We start from the raw sequence: 24,149 nt of genomic DNA, 5'->3' as shown, positions 1-24,149 counted from the left end.
AGGAGCACTTCCATCAATCCAGGTCTCCTCTTTCCAACAAAGGCCGGATGGTACAGCTGGTCAGTATCTCCATTCTCGAGGGCTGGTCCCAGGACGGGTTTCCTTAGGAGTTTGTTGAGGCTGGGTTCGAATCCCAGGCCGGCCGGTCTCTCTTTTTTTACCACTCCATCCATCGTCCCCGTTTTTGATTGACTCATCAGTACAGCAGCGTTTCTACGTCTTTTTATCTGGTTCTTTGTTCGTTCATCGCCTTTTTTAGAGGCCGGATTTTATGCCCCACTTTTTAGCGTTGTTTCTCTGGTGCAACTCCACGGTTGCTCCACTTTTATTGTGGCTGGATTGCCTGAGGACGGGACCGTAAGGCTGTGCAGACTACAATAATGCCTGGGCACCACTGCCTCTACCACTGAGTCAGAATGAGACGACTATGTGTATAGCCTCGTCTCACGTAGTACTTAATTGAACGAATACCCCGCGCTCGTTATGAGTTAGTGCTTACTGTGCCGACGATATACTTAAGCCCTCCACACCCATCCCCAATTCCTAGCGATATACCACCACCATCACAACTCCACCAACCCTCCCTCCAATTCCTCCAACCAAATTTTCCAAACATGTCCGTCAAAGTCCTCATCTTCGCCTACCGCAAACCAGGCCTCTCGCTCTCCACCTTCCGAGAAATCTACGAAGCCCACGTCGACCTAGTCAAGCGCATCACCGGCGACGATTTCCCTCTCTCCCACCGACGCACCTACATCGCCCGGACGGAAGCTGCCTCGCCTCTCGAAGGCAGCGACTCAACCCGAAACGCTACCACTCCAGCCACTGTGCTCATTGGCAAGCAGTCCGACTTCGACTTCGATGCTACCGCCGAATTGACCTTCGCCGACCAGGCGGCGATGGGGGCTTTTATGGCGAAGATCTCAGACCCAGATGCTGCGGCTCAGATTGCTGCGGACGAGGAGAGGTTCTTGGATCGATCGGCATTGAGCGTTTCGATGGTGGGGGATGTTGTTGAGACGACGAAATGAGGTCGGTTCTCACTTGTCTGGAGGTATGGGTTCAGGGGCTGTGATATCGCTCTTGGGTAGCTTTGATGTTCAACTTGTTGCAGGCTTTTAATAAATCCTTGTCCAGCCAGTAACAATAGTATGGGACGGATCAAGTCGTCCAGCAGTATGTAGTACGGTAGATTCGGGACAGAGCCGGCCCCAGTGTATGTTTACCTCAAGCATTGAATTGCGGAGAATGCCTCTGCCAGGGAGCCAATCCCTCGCCATGGACGTCAAGGCAAGGCGGCCCTAAAGCACCCGCCATCGGCTGCACTCGTACACTGCATCATGCAGGATGTAAGGTTGAATTGGGTATACTCATGGAAAGTACTCCGTATCGGCTAGAAATGCCACTGCTGCTTAAGACGGGCACACCGGAGATCGTGAATGACAAACATGCTCGTGTTGCTTCAGGAGACAGGAATTGACGTAGATATGATACCGAATGCGGCACCTGGTGCATTTGATGCTGGAAAAATTGTCGAATTTGACTGCGAGCCACGAAAAAACATGACGAATACCAGGAAGCAGATGGACCAAATAGGACTGAGAGCAGCTATGGTGTCGAGTGATGGAAAGTAAACAATGCAGTTGCTTCATATGGTAGCGGTGCTTCATATAGTAGAGTAGCACCGCTCCTTCCGCTTCAAGTCAAGATCACGATCCTCTGCCATATTGTAACTACTCCGTATCTGCCTAACACGCCACAAACGATGATACTCGAATGAAACCCGAAATCGAGCGGGAGGGCGATCGAAGACAAGATCCCGGGGAGGTGTGACAAGCTAGCGCGGAGCTAACGTGCTAGTTAGTGGCCATTGGCCAGTCAACTGCCCGCCGGCCATCTCCATCCCAGCCACCGACAACAAGGATCCAAAATCAACATGGCTGGGCTGGCTGGGCCACGTCGTGCACGCTGCGCTGCCTTTTATACAGGCAGCGTGCCTTTCCTTCCCCCCCCCTTTCTTTCCCTTCCTCGTCTCCCCTGTGCCACTGACACTGGGGAATCCAGGGTCTGAAATCTTGTGTGGGCGGAATTTACGCCCTGTGTTTGAATACACCATATCTTATCTTGATCCATCTGTCTCGATAACTCTATCTATCCCACACCCTCAACCCCTACATTCCACCAAACCAGGAACAAACCCAAACCCAAACCAGCCCTCCCCCCAGAAACAAATCCCACCCCGCCAAAATGAAAGAAAACGTCGCCATCGCCGTCATCATCATCGTGCTATTCCTCCTCCTGGCCATCGCCGGCTTCGCCATCCACCGCATGAAGAACCGCGTCGATTACGGCAAGAAACGGGCCATCGACGAGGAGAGCGGCGAGGATGCCGGTTAAATCCATTTCGCATATAGCTTGATGGCCCGATGGCTTGGTTGTCTTACCTACCTTACCTGTCTTACTCTTTTACCCACCCACCCCTACGGGGTGTCTTCACGAACGCATACGATCGACGATTTACGGCTGGCTGCTTTCTCAATGGCTTGTTCACCACACTCATACTTTATCTGTCTACGACTACGATTACGACCACAACTACGAGTATGCGCATTTTACGATATTTGGATGATGTTTTGATGCGATCACATATACACACACACGAACACGAACACATATACATACATATATACATACATTAGGGATTGGATTGGATGTTCATTTGGATACAACGGATCTATCTACCTACCTACCTATCTACCTGCATATTACCGATGATCCGACCTGTGCTTTTTGACCTTGTTTCTCACGATCTCTTTTGCTCACCACTTGGGGAGTCGAGTTTATAGTATTGGTGCCGTGCTGTATAAAAAGCATATCGGTCAGACGGGCACTGGCTATCACTATTACCATCTGTGGGTGGATTGTGATTGAACGATGTGATTCTGGTATTTTCTGGCTGGGCGTATATCTTTAGTTTTGTTTTGTTTGGTTTTCTTCATGATTGATGACGACTTGTGGATTTGGAAAATAATCTACTTTGGCTCTACCACCTAGGTGCTTTGGCATGGGCCAATAGAACACATGACATAACTACACCTATCTCTTTTCCGTGATGGGATGATCGTTTTGACACACGTTAGATGGAGTTGTGAAGTGAGTTGTAAAATTTCAGCTAGAATTGAATGACACTGACACTAGGTGCTATGCTTTTCATTATGTAACATGAATATGGGTTTGTATCGTCGAAAAAGTCGATTGATTCTTCGGGGTTGTAAATGAAACTGCCGTTACCCGAGGATGCGGAGGCCTCCCTTGGTCTTTCCGTGCTTCTTGACTCCGTCATGCTTGACCTTGCCTCCGCCTGCACCGCCTCCCGAGCCACCTCCGCCGCCGTGTTTCTTCCCCTTGTTGTTGGTTACCGGACGAACCTCGGTGGTGGCTCGTCGGAGCAGAATCGGGTGTGATCCAATGTATTTGCCCTGCATCTCCCTCGCAGCCTTGAAGTAGTCGTCGCCGTCGCTGAAACTGACGAATCCGTAGCCCTTGCTCTTTTGCGTGCGCTTGTCACGAATAACCCGGCCCTTCTGGACCGAGGAGTACTTGACGAACGCTTTCAGTAATGAATCGTCCGTCACTTCACCGGCAAGGTTGCCTACGAACAGGCGGAAATGCGCGGGGTCCCACTCCAGCAGCGTCGAATCGTTCCAGTTTTGACCTCCACCGGCACGGGCGACGGTCTTCGGCGTAGGCTCCGGGTTGGCGGGTGCTGGAGTGTTCGCCGTTGTGTTGGCACCGGACGGGGTGTTGGTGCCAGAGGCGACACCGGCATAGCCCGGATTAGCAGCGGGACGACCAGGGATTTTTCCGGGAATGGGCACCTCCTCCTTGTTCGCGTAGGCGCTCTGCCACTGTGCGATCTGGGCTTCTGTTTCTGGGTCTAGCCCCGAGTCATTGCGCCCGAAGTTCCTCCCCTGCATGCCGTAGGCACCGGACTGGTCTGCTCCTGCGGGTGGGAAGGGGTTCTGAATTCGAGGAATCGACGGACCGTATGTGTTTTCATTGTACTGGGCGCCGCCTCCGTAGTATGAAGGTCCGCTCTGGTAGGATGACTGCGATTGTGGGTAGTAGCCGCCGCCGCCGCCGCCGTAGCCGGTCGTGGTCGGGGTCGAGTAGCCACTGATTGTAGTTGGGGGGGCAGACACGATAGGGCTGCTGGTACGGTAGGGTTGACTGGAGGCTACAGAACGAGGCGCGAATGCTGTGATGGCGCTGTGGCCCGCCCGAGGCCCGTGTCCGCCATATCCACTGCTTGGACCGGTCGGTGCGGCCGAATATGCAGGCTGGAAGTTCGAAGGCGAGGCGGTGTTGGGTGCCGGTGGCGGCCGCGGGGGAGCGACGAAGGGGTTTGTCTGAGACCTGGAGGTGGCGGAAAGGACATGATGAACGGGAGTTTCGAAGAAGAGAGAGACGGTGGATGATGTGATGCGCCGTGTGCAAACTAGCAGCAGACACGTACCTTCAGGGTTTGACTGACGCAACAGTCATACGCCAGACGTCACGCCTGAAAAAGGTTCCGGATCTTGGGCGGCAAAGGACGAGGGGTGGGGGATTTTCTAGATCTGATCGCTCTTTTCTTTGCGACCACCTAATTTTGCGCTCTGAAGGCTAGGCGCAGTGAAGCTGGTGTATGATACTGCCTTGTAGCAGAGGATTGTGGCAGTCGATTTGATGAGGGGAAGGAACTGCGCAGGTGAGATGTGTTGATGGTGCTGGTGGGAGTCAAGGTTGTCAAGTTGGTGGGCTGGTAGTCGATGGCGACTCGGGTTGAAGTTCAGTTCAGCGCAGCAGAAGAGATAGCGTGACTGGGTTTCCTCGCCTCCCGCACTATGCAAACTCCGAGTGCAAACGGCAGGTGGCTATCACGTGATAGAAACGGTCAGGCCTGGGCTCTGGCAGCTGAGTCAGCCGGCTGGCCCAACCGCCTGAGTCAGCAGCGGCGGGCAGCCAAGTCTCTCAGCCCCAACGGATTTCCCACATGTGATGCAACCCCCACCCTATTCCCCTTTGGGCCATGCAGTAGCCGACCGAACTAGAGGATCTACCCTGTATCTACTCCGTAGTGTGCTCCGTAGTCATGGTGATGGCCCATCCCATCGCGACGTCGCCGTGCGAAGATGCGGGATACCAAGAAACCCCGGGAAAGGTGGTTGGTTTCTCCGGCTTATGGCTATTGACCCGTGGGGTCCATTGAATTCCGATTCGATTCTACTTTGACCATGCGAACTGCAAAAGATGTTGTTGGCTTGGTGCTAGGGAGTCCGATGCCGTAGGAGAGGGAACCGTGATAGGCGCCGTCGGCGATGAAGGCGCAGGTGAGGAACCGCCCGTACCGGGCATGGGATGATGGATTACTGTTCGTAGTTAGACATGATGGGGGGTGGGTGGAGGGCAGCCCAATTTATCCGTCCCCGACGAGGCTTCACCGAACGCGCTCTGGGAATTTCTTTTTATTTTTCGAGCCTAGCAGGGACCTTTCCCTGGGCCGATGTAGGAACTAGGAAGGCTGCTGAGTGCCGCCGGGCTGCCCCTCCATGCCCCGCCATCCTCACCACAGCTCCTAGTAGTCCTGTGACGCCGTCATCTCCGAACATTCCCCCTCCCCTCCCGAAGGGGTCCGTCCGGGCCAGCCATTGCGATTTGCGAGGGTGTACCGTATCCGGTCAATTGAAGTGTATCCAGCTTGTAGACAAAGAAGGGAGAGTCTCACGCTCGGTAAATGCGATGATGACCCGGTGGACTGAAGAAGGACCTCAGGCCGGAGAAACTGGCCGGTGTAATATTACACCAGGGCCAACCGTATCCGCGGGCTTCCATGCCTGAGGATATCGCCAGAAGACAAGACAAGACATGCCGCTGCGCCGTACCAGACCGGGCGCTGCTCACCGGAGGACTCTGCTCCTCAGGTGCTGCCCCGCCCTCCGTCCCACCATGACGGAAGGGCGCTCCGTAAGCCGTCCATTTGCACGAATCCTGCTCTGACATCTTCGAACGCTTTCTCCCTTTGCGCTCTCGCTTGTTCTTCTCTTCTCCTTTCCTCTTCTTCCCCTCCTTCAACCCTTCCCTACTCCGTCACATCACCCGAGACAGTTTGGTTCTTCCTGCTGTACATATATCCTCCAACCACCCTCCCCTCTTCACTTCTTCTACTTTCCCTTAGCCACTCTCTCCTCCCCACTATTTCATCATGGCTGACCAAGCTGTGTAAGTACCCTGCAACTACCCTTTTACCACCCCTCCCCCCCCTTAATACCCTCCTCCTGTTGATCCCTATCCTCCCCGCGCCTGAAGGAAATCTGCTGGATATCAATCCCCTGCAAATGATCTACAGTTCGCTGGTGGGAAGGATGCTTGCATCCAGGGTTTCCCCTCACCATCCGTCATTGGTGGCTGAGGGCTCAGAAGCTTCGTGGAGTCTGCCTCTCTCGACGTCATACCGTCGCGGGCAATGCAGCTTCACACAATGCCCCTCCTTTTCATTTGTCTGCCCAGCTATTGACAGGGAATTTGGCAACTGACTTTAGCGCCCGTCTCGCCGGCATCAATGTCGGCGCTCCGGCGCGTCCTTTGCCTAGTGCTGATTTCGGTTTGATCGGTCTGGCCGTCATGGGCCAGAACCTGATCCTGAACGTTGCTGACCACGGCTTCACTGTCTGTGCCTACAACCGCACTACCTCCAAGGTTGACCGGTTCCTCGACAACGAGGCCAAGGGTAAGCAGACTCCGCGACAACCGGCATAACCGGGAGCAGATACTAACAATGGTGGTTTTTTTCAGGCAAGTCCATCGTCGGTGCTCACTCCATTGAGGAGTTCTGCGCCAAGCTGAAGCGTCCCCGCCGTATCATGCTTCTGGTCATGGCTGGAAAGCCCGTCGACCAGTTCATCGAGTCTCTCCTGCCCCACCTTGAGGAGGGTGATATCATCATCGACGGTGGTAACTCCCACTTCCCCGACTCCAACCGCCGCACCAAGTACCTCGCCGGCAAGGGTATCCGCTTCGTCGGCAGCGGTGTCTCCGGTGGTGAGGAGGGTGCCCGTTACGGCCCCTCTCTGATGCCTGGTGGTAACGAGGAGGCCTGGCCCTACATCAAGGACATCTTCCAGAGCATCTCCGCCAAGAGCGACGGTGAGGCCTGCTGCGACTGGGTTGGTGACGAGGGCGCTGGTCACTTCGTCAAGATGGTCCACAACGGTATCGAGTACGGTGACATGCAGCTGATCTGCGAGGTAAGCGATTGAACCATCGAAGCGGCCGCAATGGCGCGGGTTGGGCGCGAGCTAACACTCCGTTAGGCCTACGACATCCTCAAGCGTGGTCTCGGTCTCCACACCAACGAGATCGCCGACATCTTCGCCAAGTGGAACAAGGGTGTCTTGGACTCCTTCCTCATCGAGATCACCCGTGATGTCCTCTACTACAACGACACCGACGGTGTTCCCCTTGTTGAGAAGATCCTCGACAAGGCCGGTCAGAAGGGTACTGGCAAGTGGACTGCCATCAACGCCCTCGACCTGGGCATGCCCGTCACCCTGATTGGCGAGTCCGTCTTCTCCCGCTGCCTCTCCGCCCTCAAGGACGAGCGTGCCCGTGCCAGCACCCTCCTCAACGGACCCACTCCCGAATTCACCGGTGACAAGCAGGCTTTCATCGATGACCTGGAGCAGGCCCTGTATGCCTCCAAGATCATCTCCTACGCCCAGGGCTTCATGCTCATCCAGGAGGTAAGTTGCACGAACCCCGTGGCTTGATTCTTCCATGGCCACAGTCGCTGACCCCCTGTCCTATTAGGCTGCCCGTGAGTACGGCTGGAAGCTGAACAAGCCCTCCATCGCCCTCATGTGGCGTGGTGGTTGCATCATCCGCTCCGTCTTCCTGAAGGACATCACCAACGCTTACCGCAAGAACCCCGAGCTCGAGAACCTCCTGTTCGACGAGTTCTTCAACAACGCCATCCACACTGCCCAGAGCGGCTGGAGAAACGTTGTCAGCAAGGGCGCTCTCTGGGGTATCCCCACCCCCGCTTTCAGCACCGCCCTCAGCTTCTACGACGGCTACCGCACCAAGGACCTCCCCGCCAACCTGCTCCAGGCCCAGCGTGACTACTTCGGTGCCCACACCTTCCGCATCAAGCCCGAGCACGCCAGCGAGACCTACCCCGAGGGCCAGGACATCCACGTCAACTGGACCGGCCGCGGTGGTAACGTGTCTGCTTCCACCTACATTGCTTAGATGAAAATGTGATGTCAAACGCTGGACGTGGAGCCTCGCACCGGTCTGGCATAGGAACGGGAGAGGTAGCTAGCCGGGCTCTCTGAGCACATCAAATAAGAATGATGACGATCAAAACGACAAACAAAGCAGAAAATACATTTTATTTCTTCATATCCATGTACCTAGATGCCCAGTGTTTTCATGTGAAAAACGTATGGAATGACAAGTTCTTTTTTTTTTTTTTTGACTTCTTTGGATATGTAGGGATGAGTAGATGTAGATAGATATATAATCGTAACGCTGCTGGGGATTTCGGAACTGCTGCTCCGCCCTGGACTAGGCCGGATTCGGTCACGGAAAGTGTCGTGACTCCCGGGCTCTGGCGGCTGGCAGCCATCTTTCTCGACAAGTGCGCCATTCAACCATCCATCCTGCCCAACTGATCATTTCCAATGCCACGACGCTAAGGAGCCCCCCTTCCCTGGTCGGCCGTGCTCCATTGGTGCTATTTTCACTTCTGTGATTGTTGTTATATCCCCGTATTTTGTGCGCCTCCTTCTCGTCGTTCCTTTATCCAACTACGACTAAGCAGCGGTTCCCGCTCCGTCCCACTTTTGCTTGCTCCGCGCTCGAGTGCCTTCGTCATTGCTCGTAACGACCGTGGTTTCGACACAGCTTGGAACCGCATCCCGACCCCTCGTTTCGACGCTACGTTTGACCTGAACAGCGGGCGTTCCTGTGCTCCCTTCTCCCTCGACTGAGCACACCTTCGTCTCCCCCAACAAGACAGCTCAGCCATTGCGTGACGGTGGACCTTGTCCTGTCCTGTCCTGCGTTGCTGCCGCTGGGATAGACCAAGTGTCGCCTTCCCTGAGAGAGGTGATCATATGGCCGATAGCAAACGCCACAGTGTCGGAGTGAGAGCACCTGCGCAAGGGCCTTCTGGAGCAAGTGCGGGCCAGGGAATCACGGGTGCCATGGTGCCTCTGGAAGTGGCATTGAGCAGTGCAATTGGTGCACGGTAAGCCCCTACCTCCCTATAGCCCTGTAAGGCAAGTGGCTCTGCGTGTCCAGGGACCACTGGTGTGCTTTTGCGGGGAGGAGGGTGGGAAAGCATATGATGGCCACATGCTGACACGATTGCCTTTACAACAGTGTTCGCATCAGCACGTCTCCGGTCGCCTCCACGATTGAGGGCACTCTTTTCACAGCCTGTCCCATCACGAATCTCGTTGCCATTAACACTGCCGACGGACCTCAGACGCAGGCGGGTGACTACCGTATCATTCCGGTGTCGCGTATACAATCCTTCCAACTCCTCTCCCTTCCCACGTCCTCGAACCCCGATGGATCCTCGTTCTCGGATGCCGTCCCGCCGTTGCAAGCCCTCGACATCCGGTCCTTGAAGACTCGGGAGGCCACGGCTGTCGGCAAATTACAAGAGAGTGAGGCACGACGCGGCAAGGGAGTTACGCGGGAAGCACAGGACCTCTTTGACGCTTTCAGTCGCACAATGCCAGCACGGTGGGATGGAAACAAGATCATTGTGGCTGATGCAGTCGCCATTGCGGCTCCTTACCGGCCAGACGACTGCCAGCCCTTGGTAGCGGGTGACACGGCTGCTCTTGCCCGAGTGCGCATGGTGGTAAGTCACGAACCCCCCATCCATGTGTGAGGGATTTCCAGAACGGGGCTCACAGCCTACCAGCTCGAAATGGAACGCAAGAAGATCGAACTCCGCAACGCAAGTGCAACCATCGGTATGTGGCACCCTCCCCTCAGGTTGGATATGCAACCCAACCGTAATGATAAATGACTACGATACATCTAACACCCCCATCCCAGGGACCGCCGCTGCCGGACAACGGAAAGGAGGCTGAAACGTCTCCCTCTACCTCTCCATTACCTGAAAGGCTCCTCCCGGCCTCTTAGGTACATGTCACCGGGGACGAACGCTAACGTGGGATGGACGGAACCCACCCATGACCGCCAAAGTAAGCCAATGAAGGAAACCAGGGACGGGAGCTTTTTTTTGCCTCTCTCTCTCTCTCCCTGGCGCACTCAAATATAACACGGAAGCGATGCATGCGTGGGGCCTGGAATCGCCGAGAATCACGGGCATGAAGACGGATGGGATAGTGTGGGTATCAACCCAGCAGGGGGGACGGCATCCGGGCAGGTGGTCGGTTGTAGATAACTTCTCTGGACATCGGTGTATGTGTGTGTATGTGTGTACTCTTGTCCGTCCTAGAAACGACCCGAACTGGGTGGCCCTGATGGGTCGGAAATGGAGCCTTGTCTTATCTTATTATTTCTATTATTCATTATTTGTATCTTTGCCTCGTCGATGGGGTTGTTTGTTCTTTAGACATAAGATGATCCTCATAAACCCTGGGACTTCTGACTGGCTGTACTTGATTCTCTGTTTTGAACCTGGGTCTGCGCGAGCGGTGGCTTTTTTTTTGTTCCCTTGGATAGATAGATGGGTCACTTCCACTTGCTTTCCTACTGTCTGGATTGATTCAGGGCAACTGGAGTTGAGAACTTATTCCATCTCAACTATACCTTTACGCTACGAACGATCGAGTTGCTTCTCGGCTCTATGTATTTATCCATCCATCCATCCAATTCCATCCATCTAATTTCATCCTTCTAATTTCATCTATCTCCCAGACCTACACACCATAGAAACACCACTACCATCTACACCACTACCATCTACACACCATCATCTACACCACCACCATCTACGCCAACCTCGTCTGAAAATGATCAATCCACAAAAAGGAACGAAGGAAGACTACTACTATCAGGAAACAGCCCAATCTATAACCGAACGACCCTCCAGTCAATCTATCAATCAATCAACAACAACAATAAACTTGTCCCATGTCCTTGTCCTTGTCCTTCTCCTTGTCCACCATGACACGAGACCGAGACTGAGACCCAGACCCAAACCAAGAACCCAGACCCAGCCGTTACATCCTCCCCGGTCGGTGTCGTCGCGCAGACCAGGTGCCACAGAAAGTAACCTCGCCTCGCTGTTGCACCCCCCTCCCTCCCTCCCTCCCTCTATTCCCTTAAGGTGGTGGTGGTGGTGGTGGTCGAACCCGCTTTTCCTGGGACAGGTTCATTCTAACTAGTTAGGTAGATGGTTTCATGTTTGTGAGAGAATAGGTAGTTATAGTATCTAGTAGTTAAGGTACTGTAGGTAGGAGGTTTCTTTCCTTTCCGATCCTTTGCTTTCCTTCCTTTTATGTTTATCTTGTCTTGTCGTAGAGTTCAATCTACCTCAGAGTAAGTACATCCCAGAGAGTCTGGACTGATATACCCAAGTACTTACTATAGTTAAGTAGGTGCATACCATTGAGTGGAGTGAGTGGGGTGGGGTTAGCTTTCGTTTCGGGTCTGTTTTCTTGAACCTATTTACCTACCTACTGTACCTACTTATCTACTACCCACCTGCTAACTACCTACATAGGTGGTAAGGAAGTAAGTAGGAGGGGTAAGAACGGACGGCACACATCGGTCTGAGCGCGACGATAGATCGAGAATCGGATCGAGGCTCGAGGCTCGAGGTTCGGATATTTGCCATGTCCGAATTATTCCATGGTCGTGCTACTGCTGGCTGGTTACTACTTTACTACTAACTACTTTACTATCTATTGTATCATGCATTACGGAGTACATCGGCGCTATATCGGGATGGGCCAGCCAGCCAGCCAGCCGTGGCCTCCGGAGAATGTCCAATACGACCGGACCGAGCGGTCGGTGCTCATGCTTTTTCAGCCAGGAGGTGGACGGATGGATGGATGGATGGGTAGATGGATTGATTGATACGGGGAGGGAGGGGAGGTAAGGGAGCGGAAATTCTCCGAGGCCGCTTGTTTGTCGAATGTCGATGGATCAGAATCAGAATCAGAATCGGAATGATAATGATAATGATAATGTTCGGGGCCAATGGGTTGGCTGGCTGGCTGGATAGCTGGTCTGAAAGCTCATTCTGTGATTTGATTTTACTCTCTTGGGTGTTGTTTATTCAGAGACAGACAGAGACAGGATCGGACGCAGACCGACCGACAGACCGACCGGCATAAGGCTATTCGAACTATGCCTTCAACTAACGCGGTGCAGGGCTGCAATCTGCAATCTGCATGGGCCCGATAGTTCGATGGCTGTTCGAGGGCATAATCATCGTGTGCTGTACGGAGGACTACTCCGTTCTGGGGATGGATGGATGCGATGTCCGCCCGCTGCCTGTCTGCGCGCATGTCATAATGGTGATGACATTGGCGGCTCATCTAGAAGGGCCGCTTCGAGCCGCTCGGTCGGTCGGTCGGTCGGTCGCTGGTGGCGAGCCAGTCCGATAATAATCATGCAAAATGGGTCGGTCGGTCGAAAGACCACTCTGATCGACCTGTGCCCACATGGGGAATGAAGATCCTGGACAAGTGTGGGAAAAAAAGAGGGAGAAAAAATAAAAAAAAGAGAAAAGGAAAAGAAAAGAAAGACGACAGGCGGCGAGATGAGATCAACCCCGCAATAATGATCATTGATCATGGATTGGCATGCCTCCGACCCTTGGTTCATTGAGATTGCCAACCGAGCGCACGACCAATGCTGCTGCTGCTGCTGTTGCTGCTGACGCCCAGCCCTGGCCGAGGCTGGGCGTCGGAATACAATGGGCCTTGGGAGAAGAGAAGGGAAGGGATGAGGGGATGATAATGGAGAATGGAGCCGGACATTATTGTTCGCTTCCCCGTTCAGTTCTGTACCGTTCCCACCCTCAGGCCATACCTATCAGAAAGCTACCACCTCAAGGTCAGTTCGGGGGAGGGGAGTATTGCATGGTCCGCGGCCAATGACTGCGGCAGACGAGGTCGTGTTTAGAGTTGGACCCAAGCAGGGCCACGCCAAGAGTCGGTGTGGATGACTGACTTCTTTTGGATGCTAAAAGTAATCCCAAAGGGCTAGATAACGAGGGAAAAAGGCACGGCACGGGAAAGTGTTGCTGGCAGTTGAACTGCAGCTGCTGCCTGATGGGAGGGTCCCTGATTGATCCTCGTCTAATCCGTCGAGTATCACGGCTGCACAAGGGAGAGGCCAACAGGACAGGACAGGACAGGACAGGACAGGACAGGACAGGGCACAAGGCACAAGGCACAGGGCGCAGGAGCGTCTGATGTCTTTCAGATCTTCCCACCTTGTGCTTCGTGCTGGTGGTTACCTACCAGGTAACTAGATAGTGGGGGGCAGATGGCGATTTTCTCAAGGTACCGACCGTCTAGGATTTGATGATGACCCCGGATCGTCCGGAAGGGACCAAACCCGACTTAATCTAGAAGAAAATTGAAGTGGTCCCCGCTCCCAGAGGGGAAGGTTGGCTGGTGACTTGACTTGACTTGACTTGACTTGACTCCAGGGGGTACCCAATTTGACTCCTTGAGGGGCCATTCTGCTTTTTGAGACAGGTCAGGCGCTGGTGAAGGTGGATCCCTCGACTGACTAGGGCCTCGTTAATAAACGGCGAGTTGGTGTTGATGATGATGATGATTCTTCTTTCATGAGGAGGATTAGAACTAGTTGCTACACCAAAAGTCCCAGCAGTCCCAGATAGGGAGTGAATGACGTCTGGGTGGCTGAAGGACTTTTGCTTACAGACCAGGCACTGCTTGGCAAAAGCAACAATTCACAAACAAACAGAAACAGAAACAGAAACCATCACGGATTGGATTTGGGTTGAAACCTCCAGCACAGACTACACGACTAAACCTCCCAACTCCCAACTCAATCAACTCCCTCCTCCATTCCACAATCCACAATCCCCCTCCCCTCTTCTGACTTCTGACTCCTATCTTCTTCTCCTCTTTCTTTCTTCCCTGCTCACGTCTCACAGCTGACTTGCTGTGACTCCCTCCCTCCTTTCATTCCTTTTGTCGGCTTATCCTTTCTTTCTTTGACTGTCCCCCCCCAATAAACCCATAAACCCACTACTGAACCCAACTTTACGGGGTACTTGCTTGCTTGCTTGCTTGCTGCCTTCTTGCATCGGTCGCCCTTGCATCATCCGCACCCATTCCCCCCCCCCCAAAAAGCTGTCTTGCTCCTTTCATCCCCCCTCCCCAGTTATTTTCCTTGCCTCTCGTGACGTTGATTGATTAGCCTGCCTTTGCTCTTGCACTTCCTGTCAATCCCCACTAAGACCAGTCAATTCCCTCACCGGTCTTCCTTCCACTCCTTCCCGGCCATATCCTGTGCCCCTCGCCATTCTTCCTCCTTCGAATCCTCGAAATCCCTCGGTCGTGACTGCAACCTCGCCCTGGACCACTGAGACACGCCCACCTACCTTCCTGCTCTCTCATGGGGCCATCGCCGACCTAGCGACCCTCCTTCGTATCGCCCTCCTCTTATAACCGCTCGCCGCCCCGACGATTCCCACCTCCGACTATGGGAGTCTCTCCTCCGTCCGGCAACCATCATCGACGGCGGAGTTCAGTATTGGCTGGGACATCCCTATCGGCGCCAATCGAGCACCGGGACGACAGCTCGAGGGTGATTGCGGACGCCGCGGGTCCGAAGCGTGAGGAAGCCAAGTCCTCGCCGGCTGAGGACGCAGACATCTCGGATCTTTCGTCCATTGCAGAGAGCTTGGAGATGGATTACATGAGTTCGGACGACGACCTCCACGACGATGAAGAGACGGGCCTCACCGCGAAGCAGAGGCGTCAGAGGCGCCGCAGAAGACAACAGCGGAGACAGCTCGATGCTCGCATCGCTGACGTCAAGGCCTCCCGGCAAGATGATTTCCTGGGCTTTGGGGATAGCGACGTCGTCAAGCGGCTGCTGGTCAATGCCGGGTTGATCCTGATGTGGTACTTCTTCTCGTTGTCCATCTCCGTGGTAAGTTGTCTGGAGCGCGTGCAGAGGGATCCATTGCCATGCTAACTAACTACTTATCTCACCAGTACAACAAGTGGATGTTTTCCGACGACGACGTCGTATTCCCGTTTCCTCTCTTCACCACCAGCCTGCACATGCTCGTCCAATTTACCTTCTCCTCCCTGCTCCTTTGGCTTATACCCTCCCTCCGCCCCAAGCCACCCACCGCATCCACGCCGTCTGGGTCGCCCGTCTCCGAACATGAGGCGTTGGAGCCCCGACCGGTCATCACCAAGTTCTTCTACCTTACACGTCTCGTTCCCTGCGGTGCAGCGACCTCTCTCGATATCGGTCTGGGGAACATGTCCCTGAAGTTCATCTCCCTCACGTTTCTGACCATGTGCAAATCGTCCGCCTTGGCTTTCGTGCTTCTGTTCGCCTTTGTTTTCCGCCTGGAGACTCCGTCTGTCAGGCTCATCATCATCATTGCCACGATGACGGTGGGTGTGGTCATGATGGTCGCAGGCGAGACCGCATTCAATGCGCTAGGCTTCATCCTGGTCATCGCGTCTGCGTTCTTCTCAGGCTTCCGATGGGGTCTCACCCAAATCCTCCTTCTCCGCCACCCTGCGACGGCGAACCCCTTCTCCACGCTGTTCTTTCTCACCCCGGTGATGTTTTTCTCGCTGATCGTGATTGCGCTGGCGGTAGAAGGCCCGTCGGAAATCATCACCGGATTCCAGGCTCTGGCCGACGCCCGTGGTGGCATGTTCGCCGTCTTCCTTCTGATCTTCCCCGGCATACTGGCTTTCTGTATGATCTCCTCTGAGTTTGCGCTGCTCAAGCGCTCTTCGGTAGTGACGCTGAGCATCTGCGGCATCTTCAAGGAGGTCGTCACGATCAGTGCCGCAGGGGTGATCTTCCACGACCAGCTCACTGTGGTCAACATCACGGGCTTGGTCGTCACGATCGGCAGCATCGCATCCTACAATTACATGAAAATCGCCAAAATGCGTGCAGACGCCCAGAAGGGCTCGTGGACGCGGAGCCCGAACCTCGATTCCGAGACGGACGACTCGGATCCATCCGGTGAGCGCGGCGAATACCGCCGGATCAACCCGGAAACAAGCATGTTCCAAAATCCCGACATCCACGGCGATGAGGATGATGTGAATATCACGGGCGATGGCTTGACCGCGGGCGGTCGGCGTTCATTCCGGGTGCGTGCCAGCGGAGCCAGCAACACGCTGGGACTCAGCATCAACACCACCAATCTGAGCGATCACGAAACATCCTTGTCCCCACGAGTCACCGGTCCTGCTCCCTTGCGCTCTGCACCTCCGGTCATCACCTCCCTCGAGACCGAGCTGAACAAGGCGGGTCGGGCCCCGAACTACGGAAGCAGCCTCCAGACGTCCCCGAACGGGGATCCCCGGGGCAAGGGCGGTCGGCCAGTTAAAAAAAAAAAACGGTCCAGGCTTGATGTCTCGCGCCCCTCGGCTCTGGAAACCGCTGGCATGGTCTAAGCCGAGATTCCTCCTTTTCCTTTATCCTGAGATCTCTCTTGTCGGGTTGAAAGCAGCATGGCATCAGCGTTCGAGTTCCCCCTCTTCCTCCGATTGTCCGTTTGACTTGATTTGTTTCTTCTTTTCATTTATATTGGCGGTTCTTGTCAGACGTGCCCGGCTGGGGGCACGTCTGAAGTGGAGTACATTGGGCGTCCCCGCACATATTGATCGGCAGACACGCGTGCTTGTCTGCTATAGACAGTGATTTACCATCGAGTGATACCATGTTATCTATCTCTTAGCTCGCCGAATAGAGCTTAATCGCATCTTGCTGTTAGATGATGCTTGTACCTGGTTGGTGTGAATGGGTGGGTTGTAGTGGAGAGAATTGGCGTGTAATCGAGTCTAGATGTATTTTCTAGTGAGTAAGATATACATAGGATGGTGTAGGTATTTCGTGACTTGAGTTGACTTTGACGGGGCATCGGGCATCCTTCTGTGGTAATGAAATTGTACATTAGGAATTAACTGTTTTCGGATATTTGATCACTCATTCTATTCAGCTCCAGTACTTCCCCCCTCTTTGCTGATAAGTACGTACGTACTACTACTAACTATTCAAGACACCCGGGAAAGTGCTGCCTATAGGTATAGTAGGTCTATGTATCTATCTACATCGCCACGGACAGAAGTGTGTATTCCTGACTAACTACTATGGCTGGCTCTCTTACGCTATGGATATCCGCCACTTCAATCACCAGTTCCTTCGCTCGCACGGTGGGTGGTACGATTAATACTGTTACTAGTTACGAGCAAGCGCACTACCATAGCAATCAACCCTACTTCATTCACAGTAGTGGCCAAGCAATATCATCATGACGGATATTATGTTGAGGATGCGAGAGATACAAGAACCACGCCGACCTGTTACGGGATCAGCCAATCATATCTGTTTCTGGGTCGTCAGGTTTTCCCCCTTTTCCATATTAAAGCTTCGCTTTGGAAATCAAGTCCGGATAACGAGTACAGCATAGATTGGCGGAAGTATATATATGGTTGCTGCTTTTCTGACAGATTGGGGTATTATTAGACAGAAAAAGCACCGAGAAGATCATTTCGCACTGTTGGGCATTATCAAGGGTGTCATATAGATAGATATCTTTCTCCACATCCCATGTCAATCCTCGGCATGACTCTGACAGCCCTCATCGTCACTCCCGTCATCCGCAGCCTTACCCTTCTTCCCCGGCCCCTTCATCATATCCAGCAGAGATTTCTGTCCCTTCTTTGCCGGACTACCCTTCGCCTGCTTCTTTTTCTCGGTCTCCATTTTGCGCTCATACTGCTCCTGCTGCTTCTCGCGCGTCTCCCTCCCTTCCTCGGACAACTTCGCCTCGAGAGCGCGGAACTCCGGACCCTCGGGGTCCATCCCGATGAGAGATTCGAGGAGTTCGATTTCCCGGGCCCAGACGCCGTAGTCGGGGACGAGTTTAGCTGCTGCCGGCTTCTTTTTCTTCTTCTTGCTGTCGGGGTCGCTGTCGCTGTCCTGGTCTTCTTCCTTGACGGCCCCCGGTGGAGGACGGTCGATGGGCGTTTCGAGGATCATGGGGAGATCCTGGAACCGTGGCTCGTTCATGACGTTGTGGAAGGCCCGGAGACCGAGGAATCCGGTTCCAATGTTCGCGTGCAAGTCTCTTTTACTGCCTCCCGGGGCCTTGGAGTCGTTCAGGTGGAGAGCGCGCAGGTGTTGGATGCCGATCTTGTCTTCGAATTCCTGCATGAAGGCCTTGAAGCCGGCGGGGGTAACGAGGTCGTATCCCGCTGCGAAGCTGTGGCAGGTGTCGATGCAGATTCCGATGCGCGGGTGGTGTTCCTTCGGGATTAGGGCGAGGAGGTCCTGGAATTCGTGCAGGTAGCCGCCGATTGTGGTGCCGTGGCCGCACATCGTCTCCAGGACGGGGACTACGGTGGAGGTTGCGGAGAGAGCGTTTGTGAGGGCTTTGGCGAGCCGGGAGAGGGCGTCGGGGAGGCTGCTTTGGTTGGCGCTGCCGGGGCTGTTCGGGAATGCGTTAGATGAGGGGGGGCATGGAGGAATTGGGGAGGAATCGGAGTGCGCACTGGAAGTTGTAGAGGGTGATTCCGAGAGCCTCGCAGCGGCGGAGGTCATCGAGGAATGAGTCGTAGGCCTGCTTGGCTTTGTCCTTGTCTTCTTGGGCCAGGTTGACGAGGTATGAGCCGTGGGGGAGGATGTGTCTAGGGGTTATTAGAACAGGGTTGGCTGATTCGGGAGTTGGGCGTACTTTGGATCGTCGTATTTGTTCTCCAGGCACAGTTTGCGGAATTGGTCTCGATGGTCGTCTTGAAGGGGTGGGTTGTCCCATTTGCGCTGCGATTTGAGGAAGAGGGCGAAGGCGTTGCCACTGGGAGGAATTGGTCAGTGGGCTATTGTGTTGTCGGATGGACAGTGAGTGGACGTACCCAATTTGCATGCTGTTATGGACGGCATTGAAGACACCTAAAAGAGCAGATGATGAGCATATGCTTCGTATACCGATGTGCATAGATGCCATACCTTTGGCAGCGCTGACATGAGCTCCCACGCACATGCGCAAGCCCGGTGTGCGGGCTCGCAGCGGTACCATCTCTGCCTCCTCCTTTGTCTTCTTTTTCCTTGGGGCCTTTGCCTTTACCACTGGCTTCTCATCTGCCTCTTCGCTTTCCTCTCCCTCACCCTCGTCGAATTGCTCCTCCGGGTTATTGCCGACCGTCTCAAGACCCTTCAGGGAAATGACCTTGCCCCCTCCACGAGGCTTCCTCGCTGGGGCTTTCGTATTCTTCGTGGCAGGTTTGGTGGCAGCTGCGCGGGGTTTCGACTGACTGGACGATGGCGCAGCTTTCGGACCCACAGCAGGCTTCACGCGCTTCGACCTTCGAGGAGAGGTTTGCTCTTGAGCTTCGGGAAGCTTGCGCTTGCTGGATTCGGCGGAGACAGCAGGAGCCGTTGTGCGGGGTCCGCGCGGAGGCATTGCAAGTTGGTTTGGAGGGTAACCGACTGTGACGTGCCTCGGGGTTGCTCAGGCGATGGAGGATAATGGAGGGGTGGGAGCGAGGTACTGAGGTGGGCTGTCAAGACGAATCTGAATAATAGGATCGGCCCGCGACGGCGATTTCACGCGGCGACGCGGAGCCGGACAGCGAATATTACCTGGTATGGCCTAGCGCCCATGTGACTCGTCGCCGGGGCAACGCCGACCCGGGCCTTTGTGGGTGTTTGGTTTATCGATAATCTTCCCCTCGCCTCGACACCGCCAGACACCGCCATCCATCGCCATCCATCGCCATCCATTCCTTCGGACTCTCGACAACCACAACTAACCCCCACAGGAAACCTCGACACCCCTGCTCGGCCTCCTCATTCTTACCTGTCGCCGCCATGGCGGCTTCCGAAGATCTCATCAACTTCGACATCATCGAAAACCAGAAGGAAAATATCCAGTCCCTACCCGGAGGCCGATCGGCAAGAGAGCTGGCTCGCATCTTCTCCCCTCGCGATTCCACAGACGTGCTGGCGGCTCCCTCGCCCAACGACACGCGCACAGTCAACGATGCCATCAGACAGGAATACAAGGCGGAGTTGCAAGCCATCGGAGAATCTGACGACCCCCTCGATATTTACGACCGATACGTGAAATGGACTTTGAACGCCTACCCCTCCGCCCAGGCGACATCCGAATCCGGCCTTCTGCCCCTACTGGAACGCGCCGTGAAGTCCTTCCTCTCTTCAGCGCATTACAAGAACGATCCTCGTTATCTCCGCTTATGGCTCCACTACATCAGACTCTTCTCGGACTCGCCGCGAGAGACATTCGCCTTCCTGGCGCGTCATCGTATCGGAGAGGGACTGGCACTCTACTACGAAGAATTTGCGGCCTGGTTGGAAACTGCGGGTAGGTGGACGCAGGCCGACGAAGTGTACCGCCTTGGCATCGACAAGGAAGCGCGCCCCGCCGAACGGCTCGCCCGGAAATACAGCGAATTCCAATATCGCTATGACAACCACACACAAGACAATGGTCCCTCGTCACCTGCGTTGCCGGCGATTCGCCCAGCCTTGGCGGCAAAGGTCGACCCGTTTGTTTCGACCGATGAGTCTCCCGTTCAACGCCCCGCGCCTGCAAGAGAGGCTGCTCCGAAGACGAAGTCCGGCAAACCGAAGATGGCTATCTTCTCCGATGCCGACTCGCCCAGTCAGCCAGCTGTCAGTGGCCCGGCCCAAGGGTGGGATAGCATAGGGTCGTTGCATGAGCGGCGGAAGGAGAACAAGGTGGAGGCGAAGCCATGGGCGGGGGAGACGTTGAAGGCGGGGAAGAAGCCAGCGCCAGTGCAGAAGATGGCGATTTTCAGGGATGAGGTGAGTCCAGTGGTTTATTTGCCTACTGTTTCTGATTTCCGTATATTTACGATCACAGGACTAATTGGTGGCATGAACCGGTTTGGTTTACGATTAATGTATTCAGTCAAATTCAAATATACAAGCCAAAGAGGCATTGCAATCGAAACATGTTCCGGAGCACCGTGTAAGAGAGGCGATTAACCCACGTACAGGAAGGCGGGAGCGCGTGTTTGTCAACCTCGATGCAGTATATCCTGACTACAAGGACCCGAACAACGAAGTCAGCTTCGAGGAACTCAGAGCCATCAACCGTGGCTGGATGGATAAGGACTGGCGCGCCCATAAGAAGCCCCTCAAGCAGATATCGGGGAATGCCACTTCGGCGGACTTGCCATCCGAGAACCCCCTCGAACATGGCCTGGAGAACGATTTGCCGGCACAGTTCAACCGGAAACTGACCGTTAAGGACACCGATAATCGCGACGCAGAGCGAGCGCATGCGTCCCAGGAGGGCAAGAGTGGCAAATCCCGGAAATTGAAAGTCCGCGAAGTGAAGGGCGAGACTCAAACTAGTAAGTACTCAACTCCTATTCACTATGGATCTTAAATTTGCATGCGTGTTACCTGTGGGTGCTAACTCAGGTGAAGTCAAAATGAAATTTGACTCCCCAACTGGAGGCAGCAAGGTTCGTCGGAAAAGCACGGCTGAGCCAACAATGACCATGCACACCCGCGCCGCGACAGATGAGATCTATAGTATCTTTAACCAGCCACTCAAAGCCGAAACCGAAAATGTAGCGGAGAGCAGCGACTTCGAGGACGACGACTATACCAGCGCGGGCGAAAGCACAGGGACTGGCCGCATCTCAGCCGCATCTAGCGATTTCGGGGACGATGACACCACTTTCCACAAGTCATTTGTTGAGGGGGATGAGGATGGATTTGAGGATAACACACGGGCTGAGAGCGTAGTAGATGGAGAATGGACCCAGTTTTCGGCCTGTGAAGTGCCCGGTGTGGGCTCAGGTCATTCACTAGCAGCAGACTCCACATACCACGGCAGGGGGGATGAAACAGAATATTTCGATGATGACGATGAGGAAAGGACTGAAAGGCAGCGATTCGTCCCAGAAATGCCCGACGACTACGTCCAGCCTTATGGTTCTTACCGGGACCCTGCCATTGTCGCACAGAATCGCCTGCCCTTCATGACGCCGATCGTGGAGCAAACCGAGTACTCTCTTGCCTCAATGACGGCCGCTAGGAGTCAGATATACAATGCGAAGACACCGTCCAAGCCCATGCAGAAAACGCCGCTCATGGGCGACTTGCTGTCGAGCCCATTGCTTGCCGCCACGCCGCATCATGACGAGAACTTCCCTGATATCCCCGAAGATGTCGCCTTGAGCCCGACGGTGGAGAAGGTCCGCACTAGCTTTAAGTTGTCACCCCTGAAAGAGAGCGGCCAACGAGAGATAGTCATCAATGATGCGCAGTGCAACCCGACTAACAAGGTCATTCGTAACACTATCCTCCGGTCCTTGCAGCCCCCTCTGTCCACCTACCCTGGATACCATGGCCACCCCGAGATCACCACCCATTACGGCCCTGAAATCCAGAGATTCATCAAAGCTCATACCAAGCGCCCGAGAACCAGTGACGAGGCGTCTTTCGATGTGCCAATTCTCGAACTTCCCGGTGCCGAAAGAAGCTACATCATCCGACGCGAGCTTGGTGCAGGAGCATACGCGCCTGTCTACTTCGCAGAAAGCATCGATAACCTGCCCTCCGACTCCGACTCCACAGACAGCAACAGCAGAGATTCCCACCGTTACAAATCGCCCCAATACAATACCCCTCGTTACGGATTCGAAGCGATCAAGTTGGAGGAAGGCCCGCCCAGCGAATGGGAGTTCTACATGATCCACACCGCGAACGAACGACTGAGAAACCACCCGGAGCTCTCTCGCGCAGCTGACAGTCTCATCCGTGCCCATGAACTTCACGTCTACAAGGGAGAAAGTATCCTGGTGGAAGACTACCGCGGACAGGGAACGTTGCTAGACCTCATCAATCTAATCCGCAGCGAACCAATCTCTGCCGGCGCCAACGGTGAAGGCGGACTGGACGAGGTCCTAGCCATGTTCTTCACGGTGGAGCTATTCCGCACCGTCGAGGCCCTGCACCAGAACGGCATCCTGCACGGCGACATCAAAGCCGACAACTGCCTGGTCCGCCTGGACGACAAGCCCGCCACACCCCCGTCCCTGACCGAACTCGACGAAGAAGCCACCGCAGACCCACGCGAAGTCCACTATTCCCCCAGAGGCCTGTACGGCTGGCGCAGCAAGGGTCTCTCCCTGATCGACTTCGGCCGCAGCATCGACATGCACGCCTTCCAACCCTCCGTCCAATTCACCGCCGACTGGGCAAGCAGCAAGCACGAGTGCAACGAAGTCCGCGAGAACCGCCCCTGGACGCACCAGATCGACCTCTACGGCCTGGCCGGCACCGTGCACATCATGCTGTTCGGAAAGTACCTCGAATCCGTCCCCACCAGCGACTCCCCGGTGACCAGAACCTACCGTATCCGCGAATCCCTGAAACGGTACTGGGAGCGCGACATCTGGAACGACGTCTTCGATCTCCTTCTTAATCCGGGACAGGAGCGGTGGGCCCACATCGAGCGCGAGGGTAATAATCCCGCTGCATTTGTGTCCGAGAACCCGCCTATTCTTCCCGTCACGAACTCTATGAGATACCTTCGTGAGAGAATGGAGGCCTGGCTTGTCGTCAATGCGGAGAAGAAGGGTCTTGGTCTGCAGATCCGCAAGTTGGAAGCTATTTTTGCCGAGAGGAAGAAGAGGTTGGAGAAGTGTTGATGCAGACAGATACCATGTCTCTCTCACTTCCTAGTCTCCTTTTACTCCTTGGTCTGATCGGTCTGGTTTAATCTTCTCCCACGATCTTCTGCTTGTGCTTGTGCCTATGCTTGCTTGCTTGCTTAATATACCCCCTTTTGCCTGATCGCGCGTTGGCGTTGGCGTTGGCGTTGGCCTTTAGTTGATCACCGCCCCACCCCACACACCTACCTTTTC

General features: G+C 54.6%; 10 protein-coding genes and 1 non-coding gene across 11 annotated transcripts; 8 read left to right on the top strand and 3 right to left on the bottom strand.

Annotated features, from left to right (window-relative positions):
• Positions 1-41: 41 nt before the first annotated feature.
• BO70DRAFT_t200 lies at positions 42-145 on the top strand. Its single transcript has one exon. It is a non-coding gene; the product is annotated as a tRNA-Glu (tRNA).
• A 261-nt stretch (positions 146-406) lies between these two features.
• BO70DRAFT_60504 (EthD domain-containing protein) lies at positions 407-1,222 on the top strand. The gene has a single exon (XM_025548585.1). It carries the CDS (start codon positions 615-617, stop codon positions 1,029-1,031), a length of 417 nt encoding a protein of 138 aa, XP_025398198.1. The 5' UTR covers positions 407-614; the 3' UTR covers positions 1,032-1,222.
• A 1,045-nt stretch (positions 1,223-2,267) lies between these two features.
• BO70DRAFT_60488 (uncharacterized protein) lies at positions 2,268-2,695 on the top strand. Its single transcript, XM_025548584.1, has one exon. The coding sequence runs from the start codon at positions 2,419-2,421 to the stop codon at positions 2,635-2,637; it is 219 nt and encodes a 72-aa protein (XP_025398197.1). The 5' UTR covers positions 2,268-2,418; the 3' UTR covers positions 2,638-2,695.
• A 592-nt stretch (positions 2,696-3,287) lies between these two features.
• BO70DRAFT_388090 (RNP domain protein) lies at positions 3,288-5,136 on the bottom strand (the record flags this gene model as incomplete). The annotated part of the gene is made up of 2 exons (XM_025545958.1): positions 3,288-4,416; positions 5,114-5,136. 2 exons carry the CDS (start codon positions 5,134-5,136, stop codon positions 3,288-3,290), a joined length of 1,152 nt encoding a protein of 383 aa, XP_025398196.1.
• BO70DRAFT_60442 (uncharacterized protein) lies at positions 5,086-6,209 on the bottom strand. Its single transcript, XM_025548583.1, has 2 exons — positions 5,768-6,209; positions 5,086-5,411 (listed from the first exon to the last, which is right to left on the bottom strand). The coding sequence occupies exons 1-2, from the start codon at positions 6,040-6,042 to the stop codon at positions 5,228-5,230; spliced, it is 459 nt and encodes a 152-aa protein (XP_025398195.1). The 5' UTR covers positions 6,043-6,209; the 3' UTR covers positions 5,086-5,227.
• Positions 6,210-6,244: 35 nt separating this feature from the next.
• On the top strand, positions 6,245-8,514 carry BO70DRAFT_380516 (NADP(+)-dependent, decarboxylating phosphogluconate dehydrogenase; the record flags this gene model as incomplete). The annotated part of the gene is made up of 5 exons (XM_025545419.1): positions 6,245-6,261; positions 6,582-6,769; positions 6,835-7,286; positions 7,353-7,781; positions 7,849-8,514. 5 exons carry the CDS (start codon positions 6,245-6,247, stop codon positions 8,287-8,289), a joined length of 1,527 nt encoding a protein of 508 aa, XP_025398194.1. The 3' UTR covers positions 8,290-8,514.
• A 462-nt stretch (positions 8,515-8,976) lies between these two features.
• Positions 8,977-10,252, top strand: BO70DRAFT_60345 (anticodon-binding domain-containing protein). Its single transcript, XM_025548581.1, has 4 exons — positions 8,977-9,292; positions 9,427-9,916; positions 9,980-10,031; positions 10,117-10,252. The coding sequence occupies exons 1-4, from the start codon at positions 9,159-9,161 to the stop codon at positions 10,149-10,151; spliced, it is 711 nt and encodes a 236-aa protein (XP_025398193.1). The 5' UTR covers positions 8,977-9,158; the 3' UTR covers positions 10,152-10,252.
• On the top strand, positions 10,182-11,647 carry BO70DRAFT_60358 (uncharacterized protein). Its single transcript, XM_025548582.1, has 2 exons — positions 10,182-10,875; positions 10,945-11,647. Exons 1-2 carry the CDS (start codon positions 10,353-10,355, stop codon positions 11,412-11,414), a joined length of 993 nt encoding a protein of 330 aa, XP_025398192.1. The 5' UTR covers positions 10,182-10,352; the 3' UTR covers positions 11,415-11,647.
• Positions 11,648-15,235: 3,588 nt separating this feature from the next.
• On the top strand, positions 15,236-17,105 carry BO70DRAFT_363137 (putative nucleotide-sugar transporter; the record flags this gene model as incomplete). The annotated part of the gene is made up of 1 exon (XM_025543492.1): positions 15,236-17,105. A coding segment is annotated over exon 1 (1,304 nt), but the record flags the coding sequence as incomplete, so codon positions are not given.
• Positions 17,106-17,646: 541 nt separating this feature from the next.
• Positions 17,647-19,776, bottom strand: BO70DRAFT_338716 (DNA-(apurinic or apyrimidinic site) lyase APN1). Its single transcript, XM_025541217.1, has 5 exons — positions 19,231-19,776; positions 19,137-19,173; positions 18,959-19,078; positions 18,777-18,911; positions 17,647-18,712 (listed from the first exon to the last, which is right to left on the bottom strand). The coding sequence occupies exons 1-5, from the start codon at positions 19,682-19,684 to the stop codon at positions 17,836-17,838; spliced, it is 1,623 nt and encodes a 540-aa protein (XP_025398190.1). The 5' UTR covers positions 19,685-19,776; the 3' UTR covers positions 17,647-17,835.
• Positions 19,777-19,973: 197 nt separating this feature from the next.
• On the top strand, positions 19,974-24,149 carry BO70DRAFT_317027 (putative checkpoint protein kinase (SldA)). The gene is made up of 3 exons (XM_025540366.1): positions 19,974-21,069; positions 21,176-21,623; positions 21,700-24,149. Exons 1-3 carry the CDS (start codon positions 20,092-20,094, stop codon positions 23,931-23,933), a joined length of 3,660 nt encoding a protein of 1,219 aa, XP_025398189.1. The 5' UTR covers positions 19,974-20,091; the 3' UTR covers positions 23,934-24,149.

This window comes from Aspergillus heteromorphus (genome assembly GCF_003184545.1).
Source record: "Aspergillus heteromorphus CBS 117.55 chromosome Unknown BO70scaffold_17, whole genome shotgun sequence".
NCBI lineage: Eukaryota > Fungi > Ascomycota > Eurotiomycetes > Eurotiales > Aspergillaceae > Aspergillus > Aspergillus heteromorphus.
Note: the sequence above shows the minus strand (reverse complement) of the source record. Positions and strands in the feature narration are given on the sequence as shown.